This window comes from Nyctibius grandis, chromosome 4 (assembly GCF_013368605.1).
Source record: "Nyctibius grandis isolate bNycGra1 chromosome 4, bNycGra1.pri, whole genome shotgun sequence".
NCBI classification, from domain to species: domain Eukaryota; kingdom Metazoa; phylum Chordata; class Aves; order Nyctibiiformes; family Nyctibiidae; genus Nyctibius; species Nyctibius grandis.
This window is the reverse complement of record NC_090661.1, coordinates 3,161,034-3,178,603: the sequence shown is the minus strand read 5'-3', so window position 1 is coordinate 3,178,603 and position 17,570 is coordinate 3,161,034. Positions and strand designations below refer to the sequence as shown.

Genomic DNA, 17,570 nt, shown 5'->3' with positions numbered 1-17,570 from the left:
CCTGGACCTCGGATGAGAGGAGAGTTACCACCGGCAGCCACCAGTGCCGGCTTCGCTCTGGCAGCCGACCAAGGCGTGCTTGGTCTTTTTGAAGTCTTCTGTTATTTCTGTTAAGCTGAAAGGTGCGGGAGCTTTTAACATCCACCAAAAATAGGAAATGGAGCGGGAGAACGGTTAAATCGCCTTAATTTCAGGGGCGGCAGCGGGCTCAGCTCCAGCGCGGCGGTGCCCCCCTCCTCCGCGGGCGCGCAGGGCGCGCTGACCTTTCGCGGCCGCGCTGCCCGCCCCCGGCAGCTGCCGCCGTCGCTCCGGTGCCCGCCGCTCCGCGCCCCAAGGTCAGGGCAGCCCCGCTGCCGCCGCAGGTAAGCGCGGAGCTCGCTGCGCGGGGGCGGCGGGGCGCGCTCGGCGGGCGGGCGGGGAGAGCGGGGCGGCGGCGGCGCCGAGGGGAGGGCCGGCTCCCCGCGGCGGGAGGGGAGGGCCGGCTCCCGGCGAGGGCCGCGCTCCCGGCGGGCCGGGCCGCCGCCCGGCGCCCTTATTTAAAGTGTGGCCGGGGGGCGGCGGGGCGCTGCGCGGTGCCGCTCGCCGGATGAACGCGCCCTCCCCGAAAAAAGCCGAGGGAGGGGGGGGAAAGGGAGGAGGAGGAAGAGGAGGAGGGACCCTGGCAAGTTCAGTTTGGTACCAAGCGGCAGGCGGGCTGCGGGGCTCGGCTGGGAGATGGATACGGACGAGATCCACCTGCGCAGGCTGCCGGCCGCGGCGCCCTGGGGACCACGTAAGTGCTGCGCGGCGGGGATGGGGCGCGCCCCGGGGGTGCCCTGCTTCCCGGCTCGGAAACGGGGCTGCGGGCGGCCGCTCGACTCGGCCCCCCGCCCCGACTGCCCCGATAAGGGATTTATTATTAGCATTTCATCGACTATTTTTAAAAATCCAGAAATAATCTCCGCAAAGTACCAGTGAAATGAAATAGCTGTCTCCCCTCCCTCCGCTCCCAAAAGCGTAGAACAGTGTAAAGTCCTTTTTACCTACATTAGTATAGTAATTAAAAGCTTGTCTAACCGCAGGAAGCCAATCTAATTATGAAAAATTGCTGGAGTACAAAGTATACGGGATAAATCCTGGAGTTGATGATTGCTGTTAATTCACTGTGCCGCGGAAGATGAGAGGAAAAAAAAAACTCTTACAAAATGAAATGAGTCTGTCTCAGATTGTCAGTTTTTTACAGAACTGGCCAAATCATGTATCTCAGTATCATTAACTAATGTGTGCAGCAAAATAAATTATATATATTGGAAAGGGAAAATACATTCCTTGGCTGAGAAGTTACAGAATGTTTAGAGCCAAAGAGCAGATCGTTTAAATGGTAGGGGGTGGGAATTTCCTTGGCTTCCCTCTAGAAATAAATCACAGCTCGGTGTCTGTGTGCATGCATGTGCACCCACATATGCATTTATATAAAACCTTCACGCACACACACTGTGTATATAAAACCTTCACGCACACGCATTGGAGCACAGATTTTACAAGCACTATTTACTGAACGCATTTTTCTACCAGTTTAGAGACAATAAAACCAGAACTGAGATGCTAACCAGGAACATACTGGAACACACTTGATTATCCAGCCGAATTGTATACAAATGAAGTAAATTTAGCATGGCACCACTTATAAATTCCATGCTTTACAATCAAAATTCCAAATCTAACTGTTTGCAGCTAAGAATAGAACGGGGAGCCCTGTTCTTTACTCCCTCTTTTTGGATTCCCATGAAAACCGTTATCCTAGAGTCTACTCATTAAATGGCCAAATATTTCACTGGAGTTCAGCCCATTTCTAAAAGAGATGCTGTATGCTCATCAAACTGGAGAGCTCAGAATGAAAAGAAAACTATTTCTTTAATGTCTGACATAAAACAGCTGGGCTTTATGTCTAAATACTGTGCGACGGGGTTTCTGTATGTCACTGATTGTCCCACATTAACTTATTTATTAAAACAAGAAGGAGCTCCAACTTTTCAAAACTGAAATGGAAAGCAAGTAAAGCATGGGAGTCTGAAGTTGTATCACAGTGCATTAAAAGAGAGATCAGTAAGAGGACTAAATGATAAAATGGCACTAGAAAGGTCTACCATTACTCATGGGGCAGGTGGCAATTTATCATGAGGTAATCACAGTGATAGGGTGAGAGTCCTGAGGAATTATTTGAGTGGCTCTTTATCTTTGAGAAACTTTACGTAATATTTTACAGTGACATTCGCTATTTAATTCACTGCATCACCCATTAGCAGCATGAACACTGTGTACCAGCTTCATTAAGGAGTCAAGGAGCAGTTTTGTTCTCGGAAGCGCATGTTTGTATTTCTATTGATAACCTATCCAAAAGAGCTTGTTTGTAAAAGCTGTTTATCAGATGAAACTTGTCTAATTACATAGCGGATCCATGTATTGCGGTACAAATCCTACCCAGTTCTGTGGTAACTTTTGCATTATTGCTGAAGGGACGTGTGGAGACCCATCCTTGATGTTTTTACATGGTCTTTCTACTCAAAAAAAACCCTCCTGCAGACAGCTAAGGAAACTTTCTTGTTACAAGGAGTTAGGGAAAGGCTGGGGTCGGTGAGAGGATGATAGAAGGCAGGAAACGAAGGGGAGTCTGTACTCCCCTTAGCTCTGAGTAAATACTGTTACCTCCATCCAAAGTACTGTTTTACTTTTCGCTAGCAAGGAGAAGAGTGACCTCAGTACATTATTTTTGGCTCTTTCGGAGGCATGAAAGGACAGGTGTCCTCAGCTACATCTGTGCCCTAAGGACCCAGACATCACAGCTGATGGCTGCCAGCTTATTTTATGCCAGTTCTGTCCTTGTGTTCTGGGGTAACGAGTGCATCTAATGAAGACGGTGTAAGGATCAGATTGGGGTGGGCTCTGGGAAAGGTACTGGCACATTGGCTTCTGAAAGGACCGTGGTGATCCCCTGTCACTTCAGAGAAAGGCTTAGAGGGACTGGGACAAGTGCTCAGGATTAGGAGTCAAGTCTTTGCCCCTTAGATTTCAGCAATCAAAAATTCCTTGAGCAGACATCTGACCCCTTTGAAAACCATGAGAGTTTTTTGTCACTGACTTAAATGTCATCAGACTGTCAGCCCAGAAAATGAAATGTTTTCCCCCTTTTCTCTGGAAGACATTGTTCAATCCAGAGCTGGGACATTCAGCATGGCTCCGTACGTTTCTCGATGTATTACCCTGCTTCCCATGGTAGTACTGCAGCTATTTCCATTACCAGTGAAAATGATGAAGCATATTAAGCTAATAATTAATCAGAGATGACAAGGGACTAATAACTGTATTGATTTAATTAGGACTTCTTTCCCAGCTCTGTAACTTGCAGTCATGCACATCATTAACTTAGTATTTTAATTTCTAGTAATAACTTATTAATTTCTGTGGATGAGCACATATGCAGCCGAAGCCACAGCTCTGACTTTGTGCTGGACTGCAGGCTCATGCCTCGGTCCAGCGAATAGCTGCGGGAAGCCTGCCTTATCCTGTACGAGCCTGACAGCAAGCAGGGCAGCTTGTCAGTCACTGAGAGCTCTTACAGGGCACTGAGGTGGTGGGAAACGGGGCATTGGGGAGTCAGATGTGGTGGATGTGCTGGTAAGGTACGTGTAGCTCTATGGCTACACGCTGCGGTTGTACGGTTATGACATGAAATATGGGGTAAAAGCAGCATGCCAAAACAGAAGGCAGGACGGTAACCCTGGGAAGTAGCAGTATTTATTGGCATCAGGAAGGGAAAAATGTCCCTTTTGACTTTAATTACACCCTTTGGATTCTGGTGATTTTGAGAAAAGGAAATGCTTGGGGACGTGCTGTGGTTGGAAAATAAGGCTCACTTTAAATTAGGATCACTTTGGGGACAAGGAAGAAAGGAAGGGACTGTGACAGGCATGATGAACTTCAGGACTTTACTGTGTGAAAGGCTGATGAATGCTCAGTTTTCTCATCCCCCCCTCCCCAGTTTTAGTGGGGACACTTAGCACTCGCTGGGGCATCTTACGCAGCTGGGTCCTCAGCAAGCCACCCTCTGATACACTCCTGACCAGAGCCTTCTCCAGGAGGCAGAGGATGGAGAAGCTGTTCTCACTGAGAGCATAGCGCTAAATACGTGGCTGTATCGCACTGTACAGTGGGGTTTGTGAGTTCTCGGGAGAGAGATCCTGTTAGCCTCTGGGCAGGGCTCAGTGACCTGCTCTGTGTTATCAAGGTACTTGTGAATCTGTGCACTGCACTGTCGAAAGGCTGACTCCTCTGCTCCATCTTCATTTGCTGCAGAGGGCGGTCAGCACGGGGAGGAGATCTGTGCAAGGCAAAAGCACTGAGCAGGCTTCAGAGGAGGCCCTGTCCAAAGTCCTTGACATTGTCCTTCGGCAAGATGATGGGGAGTTTGAAGTACTGAAGCTGTCAAACATTCATTTCATATAGAGTTGTTGGGTCACAGTGTACGTAAACCATTAGACTGATGAGCTCCACGAACAGAAGCTACCACTTCTTTTATTCCTTGCAAGCGTTCTTGGGGATTCTGAAAAAGTACTTCTGCACACATCCTCCTATTTTATTGCACAAGCAAAGTTAGCGATAGTGGTATGAAATAGTTCTGCTTACCTTCAGAGACTACAAAAGCAGTTTATCTTGGGACAAGGTGTGCCCGTAGGGGAATACTCACCTTCCTGACCTCACCCATGTTTGCTGCCAAACTTGAGATTACGGCAGGACTCGTGGTTCTGTTGTAGGTACAAACACGAAGAGGGGTTTTACAAATGACAAATTTTGAAGAGTTGGCAGCCTACATGCCTTGCTGGGACCCTGTCACGGTGTTATTTTCAGTGGTGCTAAGTCATCTTGTGCCAGCTGGTAGATTTAAGTAATGTAACAGAGTAATGCGAGTAACAGGGCATAACTTTTTTCTCTGGTACTTTGAAGAGCAAATAGAGAGTGGTGTCTCCATTGTCGCTGCAAGGTAATTTATGGCAAATATAGGCCTTTTAGAAACAACCACAATGGTTGCCTTGCATGGGAGGCTCTGAACGCGCAGGAAGCAACACTCCTCGTGCTGGGTTGCATTAGTCACCGCCGCTGCTCCATGGGCTAGCCCACAAGCCCTCAAGGGAAATAGTTCTTTATTTATTTGGTTTAGCCTTTGATTTGTATCCCTCATCCCTCTATTTCTGAAAGTAGTACTACATCCTGGTGGGAGGGCCAGCCCTTCCCCCTGTCCCCTGTATCCTTTAGCCTTTCTCTGCAGACAGCTGACCTGTGTCCCTGCCTACATCCTCGCCCCTCGTTTGTGCTGGCTCTTTGTGCCGCACCGCGGGTTCTGCGCTGCAGCTTTGCTGCTTCCAGTGTCTTGTCCCCAGAGCAGCACTCCCTCTCCTCTGCGGCTGGTCCGCATGCCAGCGTTCTCTCTTTTCTTCGGACTCCCACCGTTCACATCTTTGCTGGCCATCTGTCCTTCCAGCCATTACGGGAACTATTTAACTGATAAAAAGATAGTAGTAATGCTTCATCCAATGCCATTCCTCTTTGGTATCTTCGTCTGCTTACCTTATCTGCATATCTGATTTATTCTTGGCAGCTCTGTATCTGTGCTAGGACCTGGATGTACCTTCTTATTCCTTTGAGTGGCGTATTAATAATATGTATAATCACTGAAATGTCCTTTCAGACTGCAGCTCTGAAAAACAGAACCTTCTTTTTTTTTTAAACTGACACAAACACCTATGACTTTTTGCACACAACTGTAAGTGCTCCGAGGGGCTTTTAAAATCTGAAATCTGTTATGAAAAGGCTAAGTGGTTTGCAGGCATTAACTGCTCGTTTTATATCTTATGAATTATTTAACTTATATCATGACATCAGTGGTTACAAGTTATGTAGTCCTGGCTCCCAGTCCTGCTGTCTTACCTCTCCCTCTATTTGTATCCTGTGTAGGGAGAAACTTGATGAGTATGTATTAAAATGAGAAAAAACTTTGTTTTTCTAAACACATTGCAAATATTTGTTGCCCCTTGTACATCTTCATTGACGTCAGCTATGTCCTGCTTGCAGAATAAACTTGGAATATGCAATAGGGATCTGTATGTTGATAAGTAAGGTTCACTAAGCAAAATTTTGTCCGGGGAGAAACACATTTCACAGCACTTGGTTAGTAAAAAAAGGGAAAAGGTTGGCAACTAGATTACATTTCCAGTGTGGATTCAGGCCACATTTTTAGAAAAATGAGTAGGAAAACTGAGCAGGTAGTGATTTCAGCGACATCATAGAGGTACAAGTAATGAACACAGAGTCCTCTGAATACATTTTAAAACTCTTCTTTTTAACATGATATTGTGGGAGTTTTATAATTCTTCTTAAGAAGAGAAACAAGAGACAAAGTGGAAGTTTCAGGGCTAAGGATCACTCAAAAGTTTAAGTTTTTTACTGCTTTAAAGTAAGGAAAGTGGCAGAAATGTGTCCAGTACAGCATTAACAGTCAAAGAAAAACCTATTCTGTATTTATGTCTGATTATTTGTACTACAGCATCTTGGCTGACGATGTACCGCAAGATATGTCAATGAATGTGCTTTGCGATTCTTCCCGGATTTTGGCAGGCAAAGATTCAAAATATGGCATGACTTTATGCTTGTGGTATGATTGCCCAGAAGAAATCTACTGCAGGCTGCAAAAGATGGAAGCTTTTATGCAAATACCATTAAATTCATCACAGTGTGTTGCGGCTCTATTGTCCTGAAAAGGTTTTCTACTGATGGATGCGTGCTACTTTGGCAAGCCAGCAAGAGGAGGAGAAAGGTTGTGTGGGCGTACTGCGTTTGCTGTGATGTTTTTGGGAATTGAGCATCCAGCTCCACACTAAATCACCTGTTTGGTTTTGGTTAGCACTGGCATGGTCTATTTACCTGGAGAAGCTGATCTAGACCTTGAGACCTTGTCTCTTGTGTTTAAGCTGGTATGGACACTCGTGATGGAAGGTGTGTGTAAAACAGTTTGGGATGTACCAGCTGGTGCCACGTTGTATCTGAAGGGAGATATCGGCTGTAGGACCACTGAAAGGATAAGACCAAGCAGCCCATGTCAAAGCAGCTGTAGCGTGCGTGGTGCAAGCACCCTTTCCCGAGGCTCGCTAGTGGAAACTACTACATTATTGTCTGTATCCTGTGTTCCTGGCACAGAGTCTGAGACTGGTCTAAAGAAGGAAAATTGTTCTCTGTGTGTAGTCTGAATGTTGGTATGTGGTCAGCAAACCTCATCCAGATGCTTGTATCTTGCTGCATACTTTTGAATGTTCTTTTTCTGATGAATGGCAAGAACAGGTTTCTAAAAATAAATTAATGGTTTTCCCTTTTTACTTCCTGTGACTTAATATACTTTATTTATCTGTATAGCTACTAGTCATCGTCATTCTTCAGCTCACAAGAATATAAACAGAAATGAGCCTGAGTCATGAAGTAGGGATGCAGAGCCAGGCTTTTTCCAGGTTTTTAGCCAGGTGTAGGAGTTGCAACCCAGGGCTCATGGAGGGAAAGGGCTGGCTCTGGGTCTGTGCCTCAGGGGTCTCGCATGTGAAACAGGCAGCATGGAGGTGAAAGGCTGCCTGCTGCTTCTTTCTGTGTCTTCTTCCAAGGTGGTAAGACCCTGCAGCTCTGTGCAAAGACTTAAAAAATAAATTAAAAAGACGAGTGGATTTTTAAAGTTAGTTTATCACTAAAATAATAAAACCCGAGTGAGGTTCCAGTTAATTATTCCCCTTGCACTACCCCTAAGGTTGATCAGACCAACATCCAAAGCAACAGTTACTTTCATTTAATCAGCTCAAGCAACATACTTTAACAAAGTTAGTCTCCTAGGGCACATAGTCAATTCATCATGCTGCTGATAGTGTGCCCCAAACCAATCATAAACTTGAATCAAATAGATCTGAAAATAAATTAATGTTATTGGGATTTTTAGGAAATGGTCTCCTTTTTGTGGTGATTTCCTACTAAAATTTAAGGCTGCTCTGTACAACGGTAGCAGAACACGCTATAATTTTGTTTACTCATTAGAAATGTGAGGTAATATGACCTAAAACATGCTGAGCATTATTTTTGTTCCCAGAACGTATCTTGGGAGTACCTCTCTTTGTTGTGAAGCAGCACATCTGTATGTTATGATGTATGTTAAATAGGAAAGACACCTTTAAGCTATACTGGACAATACGAATTTGTGCTGCCTGGAGCTCTGTGTCTACACGTACCTGTGTATTCAGGTATGGCTAACAGGACTTACTTTGAATCCTGTGGGAGAAGCGGAATTGCTAACAAACAGAATGATGCAGAGTGAGTGTCAACATATTCCGTATTTTTATCAGCATGACTGATCGTATAGAGGGCGTGGATTGAGTAATCCTTAACTTTCATTTCAAAAGATTAAATGCATTCAGTTCAGCTCTACTAAAAGTCTGTGCAGTGTATTGGGATATCTCATTTGACCTTGTATGTAGTGGAAGATAAGATTCCCCACCACCACCACTATCTATATATCTTTTCTGATCTTGCCAATACATACATTTTTCACATTTTCATGTGCACCATGTCTGTTTTGCATCTTATGGGAAGCTTTGCTTCCTTCCTTTCTTCCTCTTCTCATTGGTTACCATGCTTGTTTAGCTTCATCCTCAGCTGTTCTTGCAGTTGGATTGCCTGGTGAAAGCGAGTGCTTCTCTGAGAACTGAAATGTAGGATATTGCAAAAGTTTCCTGTGCTTCACTTCTAAATGTCAAATTAATTAAAAGGAATCAAAGCTTCAAAAAAAACCAATAACCTTCCCCCCGGATCCATGTTTTCAGTTCCTGTGAGTTAAATGAAAATCTTCTGTAAGTAGACAGGGATGATATTTCATAGTCCAGAACACATTGTTGTCACAGATTTCGGGGGGATATGGGTATCAGCACTGTACTAGCAGGGCTGTGTTTGCAGGTCCATCAATTTGTGAACAGTCTTCTAGGGTTTAGTGTTGACAGTGACAGGGACATAGATTTGAGATGCTACTTCATCTTTACAATCGCTGTCAGTAATCCATTTGGCAGATAGCTGAGACCAGCTAAAGGGCACGAGAGAACAGCCTACATTGCAAGGACATACTTCTGCTAACAGATGACTATTTCTATGCTACAGATTTGTATTTCAAATTCAGTCACTTTGTAGGAATATTTTACTCTATGTGCCCTGAGATGTAAGATGGTGTCTGGGCTCTCAGAATAGGAACAGATCCTGTTTCTGAGCAGTTGTGCTCGAGGACATGCAGGAGATCCCCCTTTAGCTCCCGTGGTAGGAAGCCAGGTTGAAAGGCAAAGGCTGACCACAGAAATCATGTCCTAGCCCTTTGTACATGCTTTAGAAGTGCAAAGTATTTCTTTACCCACTGATCTTAAAAGACTTCATAAACTTTAGTGAGCCATCAGGAGAGCCCATCAACTCCTGTTGCTGTTGCAGAACTTTTGTTATATGGCAAGAATGGATATGTTGAGTTTGTGTTTGACAGGTAACAGAAAACAAGAATTGTCATTTCAGTTCACATGAAATGGATTCAGCTGAGAGAACACAATACTTGTCCAGGATACACACCGCTCTGCTTCTTCCACTCTCACCCACACAATGCACATGGTTGTATCTGCCCCAAATTAAACTGGGTGAAATTGTTGTAGGTGCTCCTTGGTTAAGAATTGGAGTTTAGACTATCAGGTTGTGCTGATACACTTTGCTGTTTACTTTGCATGGGATTGCTGAGTGTCATTGCCCTGGGAAATCTGGCCTAAGCGAAATATCTTGTTTTTTTTTAAAATTGCAGCTGATCATTTTCATTTGAGAATGAATCTGGTCTCTCAAACAGGCTAAGAGCAATGACAGGTCATCGACTGCAAGAGAAATTGTGCTCGCCAGTACCATTCTTACACTGCTGCAATGACTTGTGTGTGTTATGATAAAGTATTTTTAATTAATCTTAACCATTTAAGTCCATCTGACAATATAAATGAGTAGTGCGATAATAAAAAACAAAGACGGCATACTAATTACCAGTGGAAGAGCAGAAACAGGTTTTGGTTTATATCTTAAACATTCTGTTAGATACCAGAGGCATATAAATCAAATCTAAGCCTTTTAAAGCTAATAGTTTCTAAATGGCAGATGAATTAATTTAATTTTTAAACTTTCTCCTTGTAGCATCTTGCTTAAAAGCTTTCAGTCAAAAGAGCCAGATTCTTGTTTCCAAAACAAGACCTTTGTTGTCTTGATAATATAAATTAATGAAAGCTTTCCCTTTTCTCTTTCTCTTCAATATATTTTCTCAAAATAGCTCATCAGGGCTGTATCCTTCAATTTTCTGTGCCCTCTGGCCCTTGTCTGGTAGAGCACTTCAGCATACAAATAGCCCTGGCTTTGGTGGGAAGTGGGCAGCTGAGCATGAGACCCTCCAATGTGTCCCGACAGCTTCCACACCTCGGTGTTTTCAAGGGAAATTTGCAGCACGCTTCCCACCCTGCACAGTGTTTTCTCCACCAAACTTGAACATTATTTCACAGTACAGTCCTGATCCTTTACTCGTGCATCTATTTATGAGGTTTTAAGAACTGTTTAGTTCAAGCAGAGGATCTTTGTGTTTCAGGTAGCTTCTCATGAACTCTGCTCTGGAATTCAGCGGAGATTTTGCTATCTAGCTTAATTTTGGAAGTAAAGCACATGGCTAATGGTAGTTGAGGAGTTCAGCATCTCACCAGTCATGGCACTAAATCTTTAAAGTACAATCCAGTCAAAGCAGTTCCTGGGATCCTGCAACTGATTTCAGTCCAACAATTACTCTGTATTGACTGACTCGAGCTCATTGTCTGTCAATGGCAGGAGTTGCCTGCAGAGACTTGGTTGCGGGAAGCTTTCACATTTTGCAGGTGGCAAATGAAATTGCGGACCCAGCAAACATATTTCAACCTCAACGTGAACAACCTAATGTTAAAAAAAAAAAACAACAAAAACAAACAAACAAAAAACCAACCAACCAAACAAAAAAACATTTAAATCTCATGCACTGCGTGAAGGGTGTATATTTGCTGTCATTTAATAATGTAAGTAGGAATATAAAGATTTCTCATAACCAGATTATTACAGGGGAGTGCCCCTCCTCTGGAGTTTAGTATGCTGTCAGACCAAAACAGGGAGCTCACTTTAGCTGTTAGCCTTTCCCAAGTTTCATACCCATTGCTCTTTCTTTCTCTTTGCACCACATCCTTTGTAGCTGCTTTCTTTTTTACTCTTTTTTTTTTAAATTAATTTTTAAGATGCAAAAGGAGGCGAAAAGAGGATATTACAGAAACAGAGACCGAACTGGGTAGGGAAAGTGTTTCAGCTATCCACAGGCAGGAAATTTGAACTCCTCTGGAACCTGAAGGAGTCCTGGAGCTGTCTCGTTATTTTTATATATTTATTTCCCTGTTCGGCTGTTCTGCCTGCTTTTCCCACGTTATCATCAAAGTGGCCCCAGAAGGGACAGTTGTGAAACAGAAACTATCTGTGAGTAGAGGAACAAAAACAGAGCTTTTGTTAAGCTACAGATGCCTTGGTTTTAGCAAAACCAAACAACTTTTAATTGCTGTAAGTATTTGCAAATGTTGCCACTCTCTTCTAAATGTGTTTTAATACTGATGGGGGGGGGAGGGGGGGGAATGGGGAAAGGCAAGAAGAGATGTCCCTGGCAGCCCCATCTTGTTGAAATTTGGGTTGAGCCAGTACACCGATGGTGGTTTCTCCCTCTTCCTACTCTCTGCCCTGGCCTGAACGCAGATAGGTTTGCAGCAGTGAAGCTAAAGGAAAAAATAGTTTCTTCCCCTGGTTCACATGAACTTCTTTGAACTGGAACAGATGTGGATGTACAGAACTATCTGCTTACAGCAACTGTTCCATTTATAACCACGGGTTTTCTATTCAGGTCTCTTTATCATTTTAACTCATTTCTGTTTCCACATCCTTTTCCACAATAAAATATTCTTAACTAAATGGGTTTTCAGCTCGCATCCAAACCCTTTGCAAGTACTGTTCCTTGCATGAACTTACAACGCCAGCATTATTGTTCAGTGACCTTTTGCTAATAATGCTGGCCAGTGGAGGCAAGGTCAAGTTTGGGTTTGTGGTATTTGTAAGATGGGGTTCGGAATATCAGTTTATTACCAAATTAGGGCAGAATCCAGAACCTGATGTAATGGTGATAGAATCTCACAAAAGGTGTTTGTAGTATCTAGCTTCCAAATGGCATTTCTATTAATTTTCTGCTTTGTTGAACTGTGTTCAACTTTGGTGTACAAAATAAGTTTGTGTGCAACTCAGACCGAAATTGTTCCAGTGAGTACAGATAAGAGATTCAAACTCAACCACAAAAATTTGGACGACGGTGTAGTTTTTGCTTTGTGTTTTTAATGAACTCCTACTTTGCAGTAAGTTCATTCACTCTTTGATTTGATTAAGGGCTCAATAATTAATTCTGCAAATGCTCTGCTAAGTAAGAAGGTGAGCCCTGCAGTTCCCATTGATCAAGACATAGGCGTGTGTCCTGAGATGAAGAAAAAAATGCACATAGTCACAGATGAAACCTGTAGTGGTGTTTGGTTAAAACTAATCAGTTATGCCTCTCCAGTTGTGCGCTCACTTGAGCGGACCAGTGGCCTTTATTACAAAATTAGGAATTCATTTTTTCAGAGTTACTTCAGTTTCTCTGTTCTCTAATTTTCTATGGAAACAGTCAGTTGTTTGTATATTGGAGACTGTATGTGTCAAGTTCTTTGTTTTAGTTCATTGCTTTCGGCCTTGACGCAGAAAACAAAAATTTCATCAACGTTGTTGCGACAGATAGGATTTTAATCTAAACCATATTAAAAGTTGAAACCCTCCGTGACCATGATGTTTCTTAGGGTTCAGCCATGAACTACCTCCTGCACTACATTCAGGAAGGCAAGAGATTTTTCTTTGTAATATGAAGGCTCTTTTCTCTTTTGATTGACTCAATACCAACTCTAAAACTGGCTGATACAGTCCTGTGAAGCAATGTTGTGTTGGTGTTGAGATACTCTGAGGAACAGTCTAGGAAGGTAGGGTGTCCTGGTACCCCAGGCTATGGGTTCATCAGAGCATTGGGTAAGAAATGCTTTGCTGTTGTCGGGTTATCTTCATATATCGCTCAAGTTGCATCAAGTTAAATGAAAATAAAAGTAGATATTCGCAGTATGGAAAAGAGAGTTTCAAATGTTTCCGAGCAACAAATAGATGAAGAAACCAAAGGAAATTTTGTGCTTAATCTGCTCTTACCAAGGTTAAACAGATAAGATCTCTCTCTGCATCTGTCAAGCTGATACTGTATAGACAGGTTTCTGACACACAACTTGCACTTGCTTAGACTCACTTAAACTCTTGTGTAATTGCATCCCCAGGGTGCACCTTTCGGCGTGAAGCGTTTCTTTTGCTCTTTTCTTCTCATTATCTGTACGCTTTCTGTTTCAATAGCTGTAGCTTGCTATATTTCCTTGATTGAATTTTCATTCAAAGTTTCTTCTAAGGAAAAAATACAGATAGTCAGCTGCAAATATTTTTTTTAATCTCTTTGAATGTTTTTGGTTATCCTGTATGTTGCCACCACATGAAAAACCCTTTCCACATTACCCCCACGATGGAACTTTTCTCCTGAACTCTCCTAGTGTCCTTGTACTACCCTTCTGCAGCTTTAATAAGAATTAAAACTTCATGGGAATGTACCCAGTTCACAACCACATCAAAGCTGTGGTTGAAGTCCAGTTTTCAAACAACCCCCAAAGTTGGCCAAGTCTGGTGTTTCAGTTTTGATTTGATATGTTATATAGAGGCCTCACTTGCAACATTCAGCGGAGGCTGGAAAGCAGACCACAAGTTCCTGAAAGCTAATTGCTGTCTGGACTGAGGCAACATCTCGTTTATCCATTCCTGTAACTTGTCCACATGAGTTGTTTTATCCTCTCTTTCACCAAAGTACCACATAATTCATCTGGTTTTAATATTGACCAGTAGTAATTTAATGGGAAGAATGTGCAGTGAAGAAAAAATCCGTTAACAAATCTTTGATAGATCAGTTCCATTTTTGTTCACATTTACCAATTTTATTGACTTCATTTTTAGGGAAAAATAATTACGTGGAGTCTGGTTTTAATCAAGACTTTTCTGTTTTATGTGAAGAACAGACAAAGACCTGTCGCATCAGAAGAGTAAAAGTAGGCGGGGAAAAAAGTGTTCTTTCCCTTAAAAAATAAATCAAGTGCTTCAAGCATACAAGAATATAAAGCAATGTAACACGTGGGTACTAAGGATAAGCAGACACATCAACAGAGGGAAATCTTTGACAAGTTTTAGGTATGTCACTTGGACATGGGACATGTCTTAGTAGACAGTCTGTCACTTTTATTCCCTAATAACTTTTGACAAGAGACAGATAATACTGCAGAGTTTATTTTAAGATAGATTGTTTAGTTTTGTGGCCGCTCTCTTTCTTCTTTTTTTTTTTTTTCTGGATACTTTCCCTTTTTCATACCAAAAAAGTATTGCCCCAGCTATTTGTTAAGTTTGGGGATTTGGGGTAAGTAGCTGGTTATATTTGGGAAGGAAGCAATGGATGCAGACAGCAGCTGGATGCTGTCGCAGTGTCAGTTCCTTGGCTGTGGGAGATATGCCCCCCACTCCCATCTCTCTGCCATGTGCTGCACCCCTGGAACTGGGAGGGAGCTCGGGGAGCTCTGGGGCTACTGGGTCTTTGCCTGTAGGAAAGAGATGATACTCCCCAGCTGTCCCGGAGGTTCATGTGGAAGAATACAGCTTTTTTCCTTTTTTTCTTTATGGATGCATGTTGTTCTTTGGTCAGGTGAGCACTTGAGGGTATTGGTGAGTACTCCTTCACAGAGCAGTGCTGGTGGAGGTCAGCTGCAGCCCTCGGGTCCCTGCAAGCCCCAAGCCTTCCCTGGCACGACTGAGCAGACTCCCAAACCTTATTGTTGTTCAATGGCATATTGGATGTCTAAAAACACAGATTATCTGAACAGTACTTGTGACCAACAGGAGATTTAAACATCGGGGTCTCCAAAAAATAAATGGTTTGCTTGTTAACCAGTGCCTGAGCATGCTTGATGGAGGCAGCTGGTGCTTTGCTGTCTCTCGGCGTCCAGCTGTGCTCTCACAGCACCGCATACATCCTGAGGCTGAGCACCCCGACAGGCGCTGAGTGCCCTCGTCTCCCATCGCTTCCCACGGTCAGAGGGCACCGGGGAGGAGCGGTGAGGCAGAGGCAGAGCCAGGCAGCTGTGTGGCAGCAGCAGCCCGCTGCCTTCTGGGGCTGGCTTGTTTGGGATGGAGGATCCAGGACCAGAAGAAATGTAAGAGTCCTCTTGGGACCAATTTGGGAGCATAAGGGCTGTCCAGAGAGGCTGCACCTGGGAGGAAGGGGATTTTTTTAAAGCTCTTGAAAGTGGGTAAATCAGGGTGATGCTCTGTCTTTTCTACTTCCCATCGTACACAGACTGATTTGTTATACATCTGTGGCACGATCGATAGATGAGGCGTTGAAATATTTACTCACCATATTTGAAGGGCGCAGAAATTCACCGTGGGAAACTGGTGTGTTCCTGTAGGCTGGAGCTCCTCCAAGCCACAGTCAGCCTCCAGGTATGTCCCACAGCCCCCTCCAAGAAGGGGACATGAAGCCTTAGCCCAAACAGAGAGAGGATAATTTGCCCCTGTAGAATTTTCTTTCAGGTTCAAAACCTCTGAGTTCCAGGTTGGTTGGTAAAGTGTTCTTTGAGAGGCTGTTTTTGTAAAACAGATATCAAAGCCCTTCTTGAATCCAATAAGCTCTTTGTGTCATTTGGTGTCTTATAGTGAGGGTTTGCCGAAGGTTGAGTGAACAAGTGTTTCACTTCACGTTTTCTGTATTTTAGTGATGTTTTACAGCAGCAGGAGTGTGCAGCATAGGATCAAGGAACTCTTTGTTAAAAAAAGTGGAAAAGATCCATCTTGCCTCACTGAATTTGTACAGTAAAATTATTAACTTGGACCGTGAGGGTTATAACTGTAGCATTTCTGAGCCCTCACATCAATAAAGTGTTCTGCTTTCTGTTGTCTGTGTTTTAGAAGCAGGGATCTTACAGCAAAACCAGCTTTAGCTCATCAGTAGATTTTGCTCCATTCTCACCATTCTCTTGCTTAAACTCTCGATCAATCATGAGTCTGCTACATGAAGCCTGCACCTTTCCTTGGACTGAGTAGCGCTATTTCTTTCCACCCTAACTTACACAATAATCTTACAGCTTAAAACGACAATCCTGTCATTCCTTACTCCATGCACGTAAAACTTAAACCCAATAAAAAAGTCCAGATAAAAGTAAACAGATGGGTGAGTACATGGATGTCTAAAACCTGCTGCTATGCTAAACCTCTCTGAGAGCACTAAAGAGAAACCTATCGTTTAAACTCTTTATAAGGCTTTATGAAGGAATAACTTTTAGCTTTTATTTTCTGGGGGGGCAACCATCAAGTAAAAACTGTCTGAAGTAAGTGAAACTGAGAGTCACCAAAGTATGTGTTACAGTTTGGAAACATCCATGAGAGGTTGTCACTGAGAACAGGCTAAAAAAGGGAGCCTGAAAGAAAAATTAGAAAGGAGGTGGAATATTATTAAAGCTATAATTATAAACATAGGAGACATTCTGATATTGTTTCTTTTCTTTAAAAATGCTGTGTGAGCAGGACTTGCTGCCTGGGAGTTCGCAGCACGGGATCCAGGAACCCTTTTAGAGGATAGAGGGGAAGATGCACGTTGTCTCACCAGATTTATGTGTTTAAATAACGAATTTGCACCATAAGAGTTATGAACTGTAGGATTTCCGATATTAGTGTTTGCCACTGGCTGTAACTCAGCTCTCAGCTCTGGTAGGCAGGTAATTGATTGAAAGGAATATGGGCTGCCCCTTCACTGGAAAACGTTTGACTCCCGACCAGTTCTGAAATGCGAAATCCCTGGTCTGCTCCCAGCATCATGTAGTGTGTGGACATGGCCCATCATCCAGCATGTAGATGAAAATGTTTTGGAAAGGGCTTTAGAAAAGTATTTTCACCTCGGTTTTCCTTGGTACCAGCTGCTATTGCACCCTGAAAATAAAATGAGAGCTGATTCCTTTGCCTCTTAAGGAAAGGGCATGTTACACCAACGTTCATAGTGGTACGCGTTCAGATTTCATACGCTGCTTGTTTGGGTGGCTTCAGAAACGTTGCGCTGAAAGATAGGCACCAAAGTGTCACCGAGGTCAAGGGATGGGCTCCAGCAGTAAATAAGTTGTGTAGGTGCCAGGAAGGACCCACTTTGCAGATGATTGCCGCAGTCTGCATCCTGTCAACTGGGACGAGAGGGTGACCGTCTTGGTGGCCATGCTGATGGCTCAGCACGCAGGCAGGAGCAGCAGTGGGCTTGCAATGCTCACTCC

At 43.6% G+C, this 17,570-nt stretch overlaps 1 protein-coding gene across 2 annotated transcripts in view; it reads left to right on the top strand.

The window, feature by feature from the left end:
• Positions 1 to 563: 563 nt before the first annotated feature.
• ANO1 (anoctamin 1) overlaps positions 564 to 17,570 on the top strand; it is an 84,169-nt gene continuing 67,162 nt past the window's right edge. The window contains exon 1 of one of the 2 annotated variants that reach the window (XM_068398637.1): positions 564 to 772. In XM_068398637.1, the coding sequence (XP_068254738.1) occupies positions 715 to 772 (58 nt within the window). In that variant the 5' untranslated portion in view covers positions 564 to 714. The remainder of the gene's footprint in view (positions 773 to 17,570) is intronic. The other variant, XM_068398636.1, reaches the window with a different exon arrangement.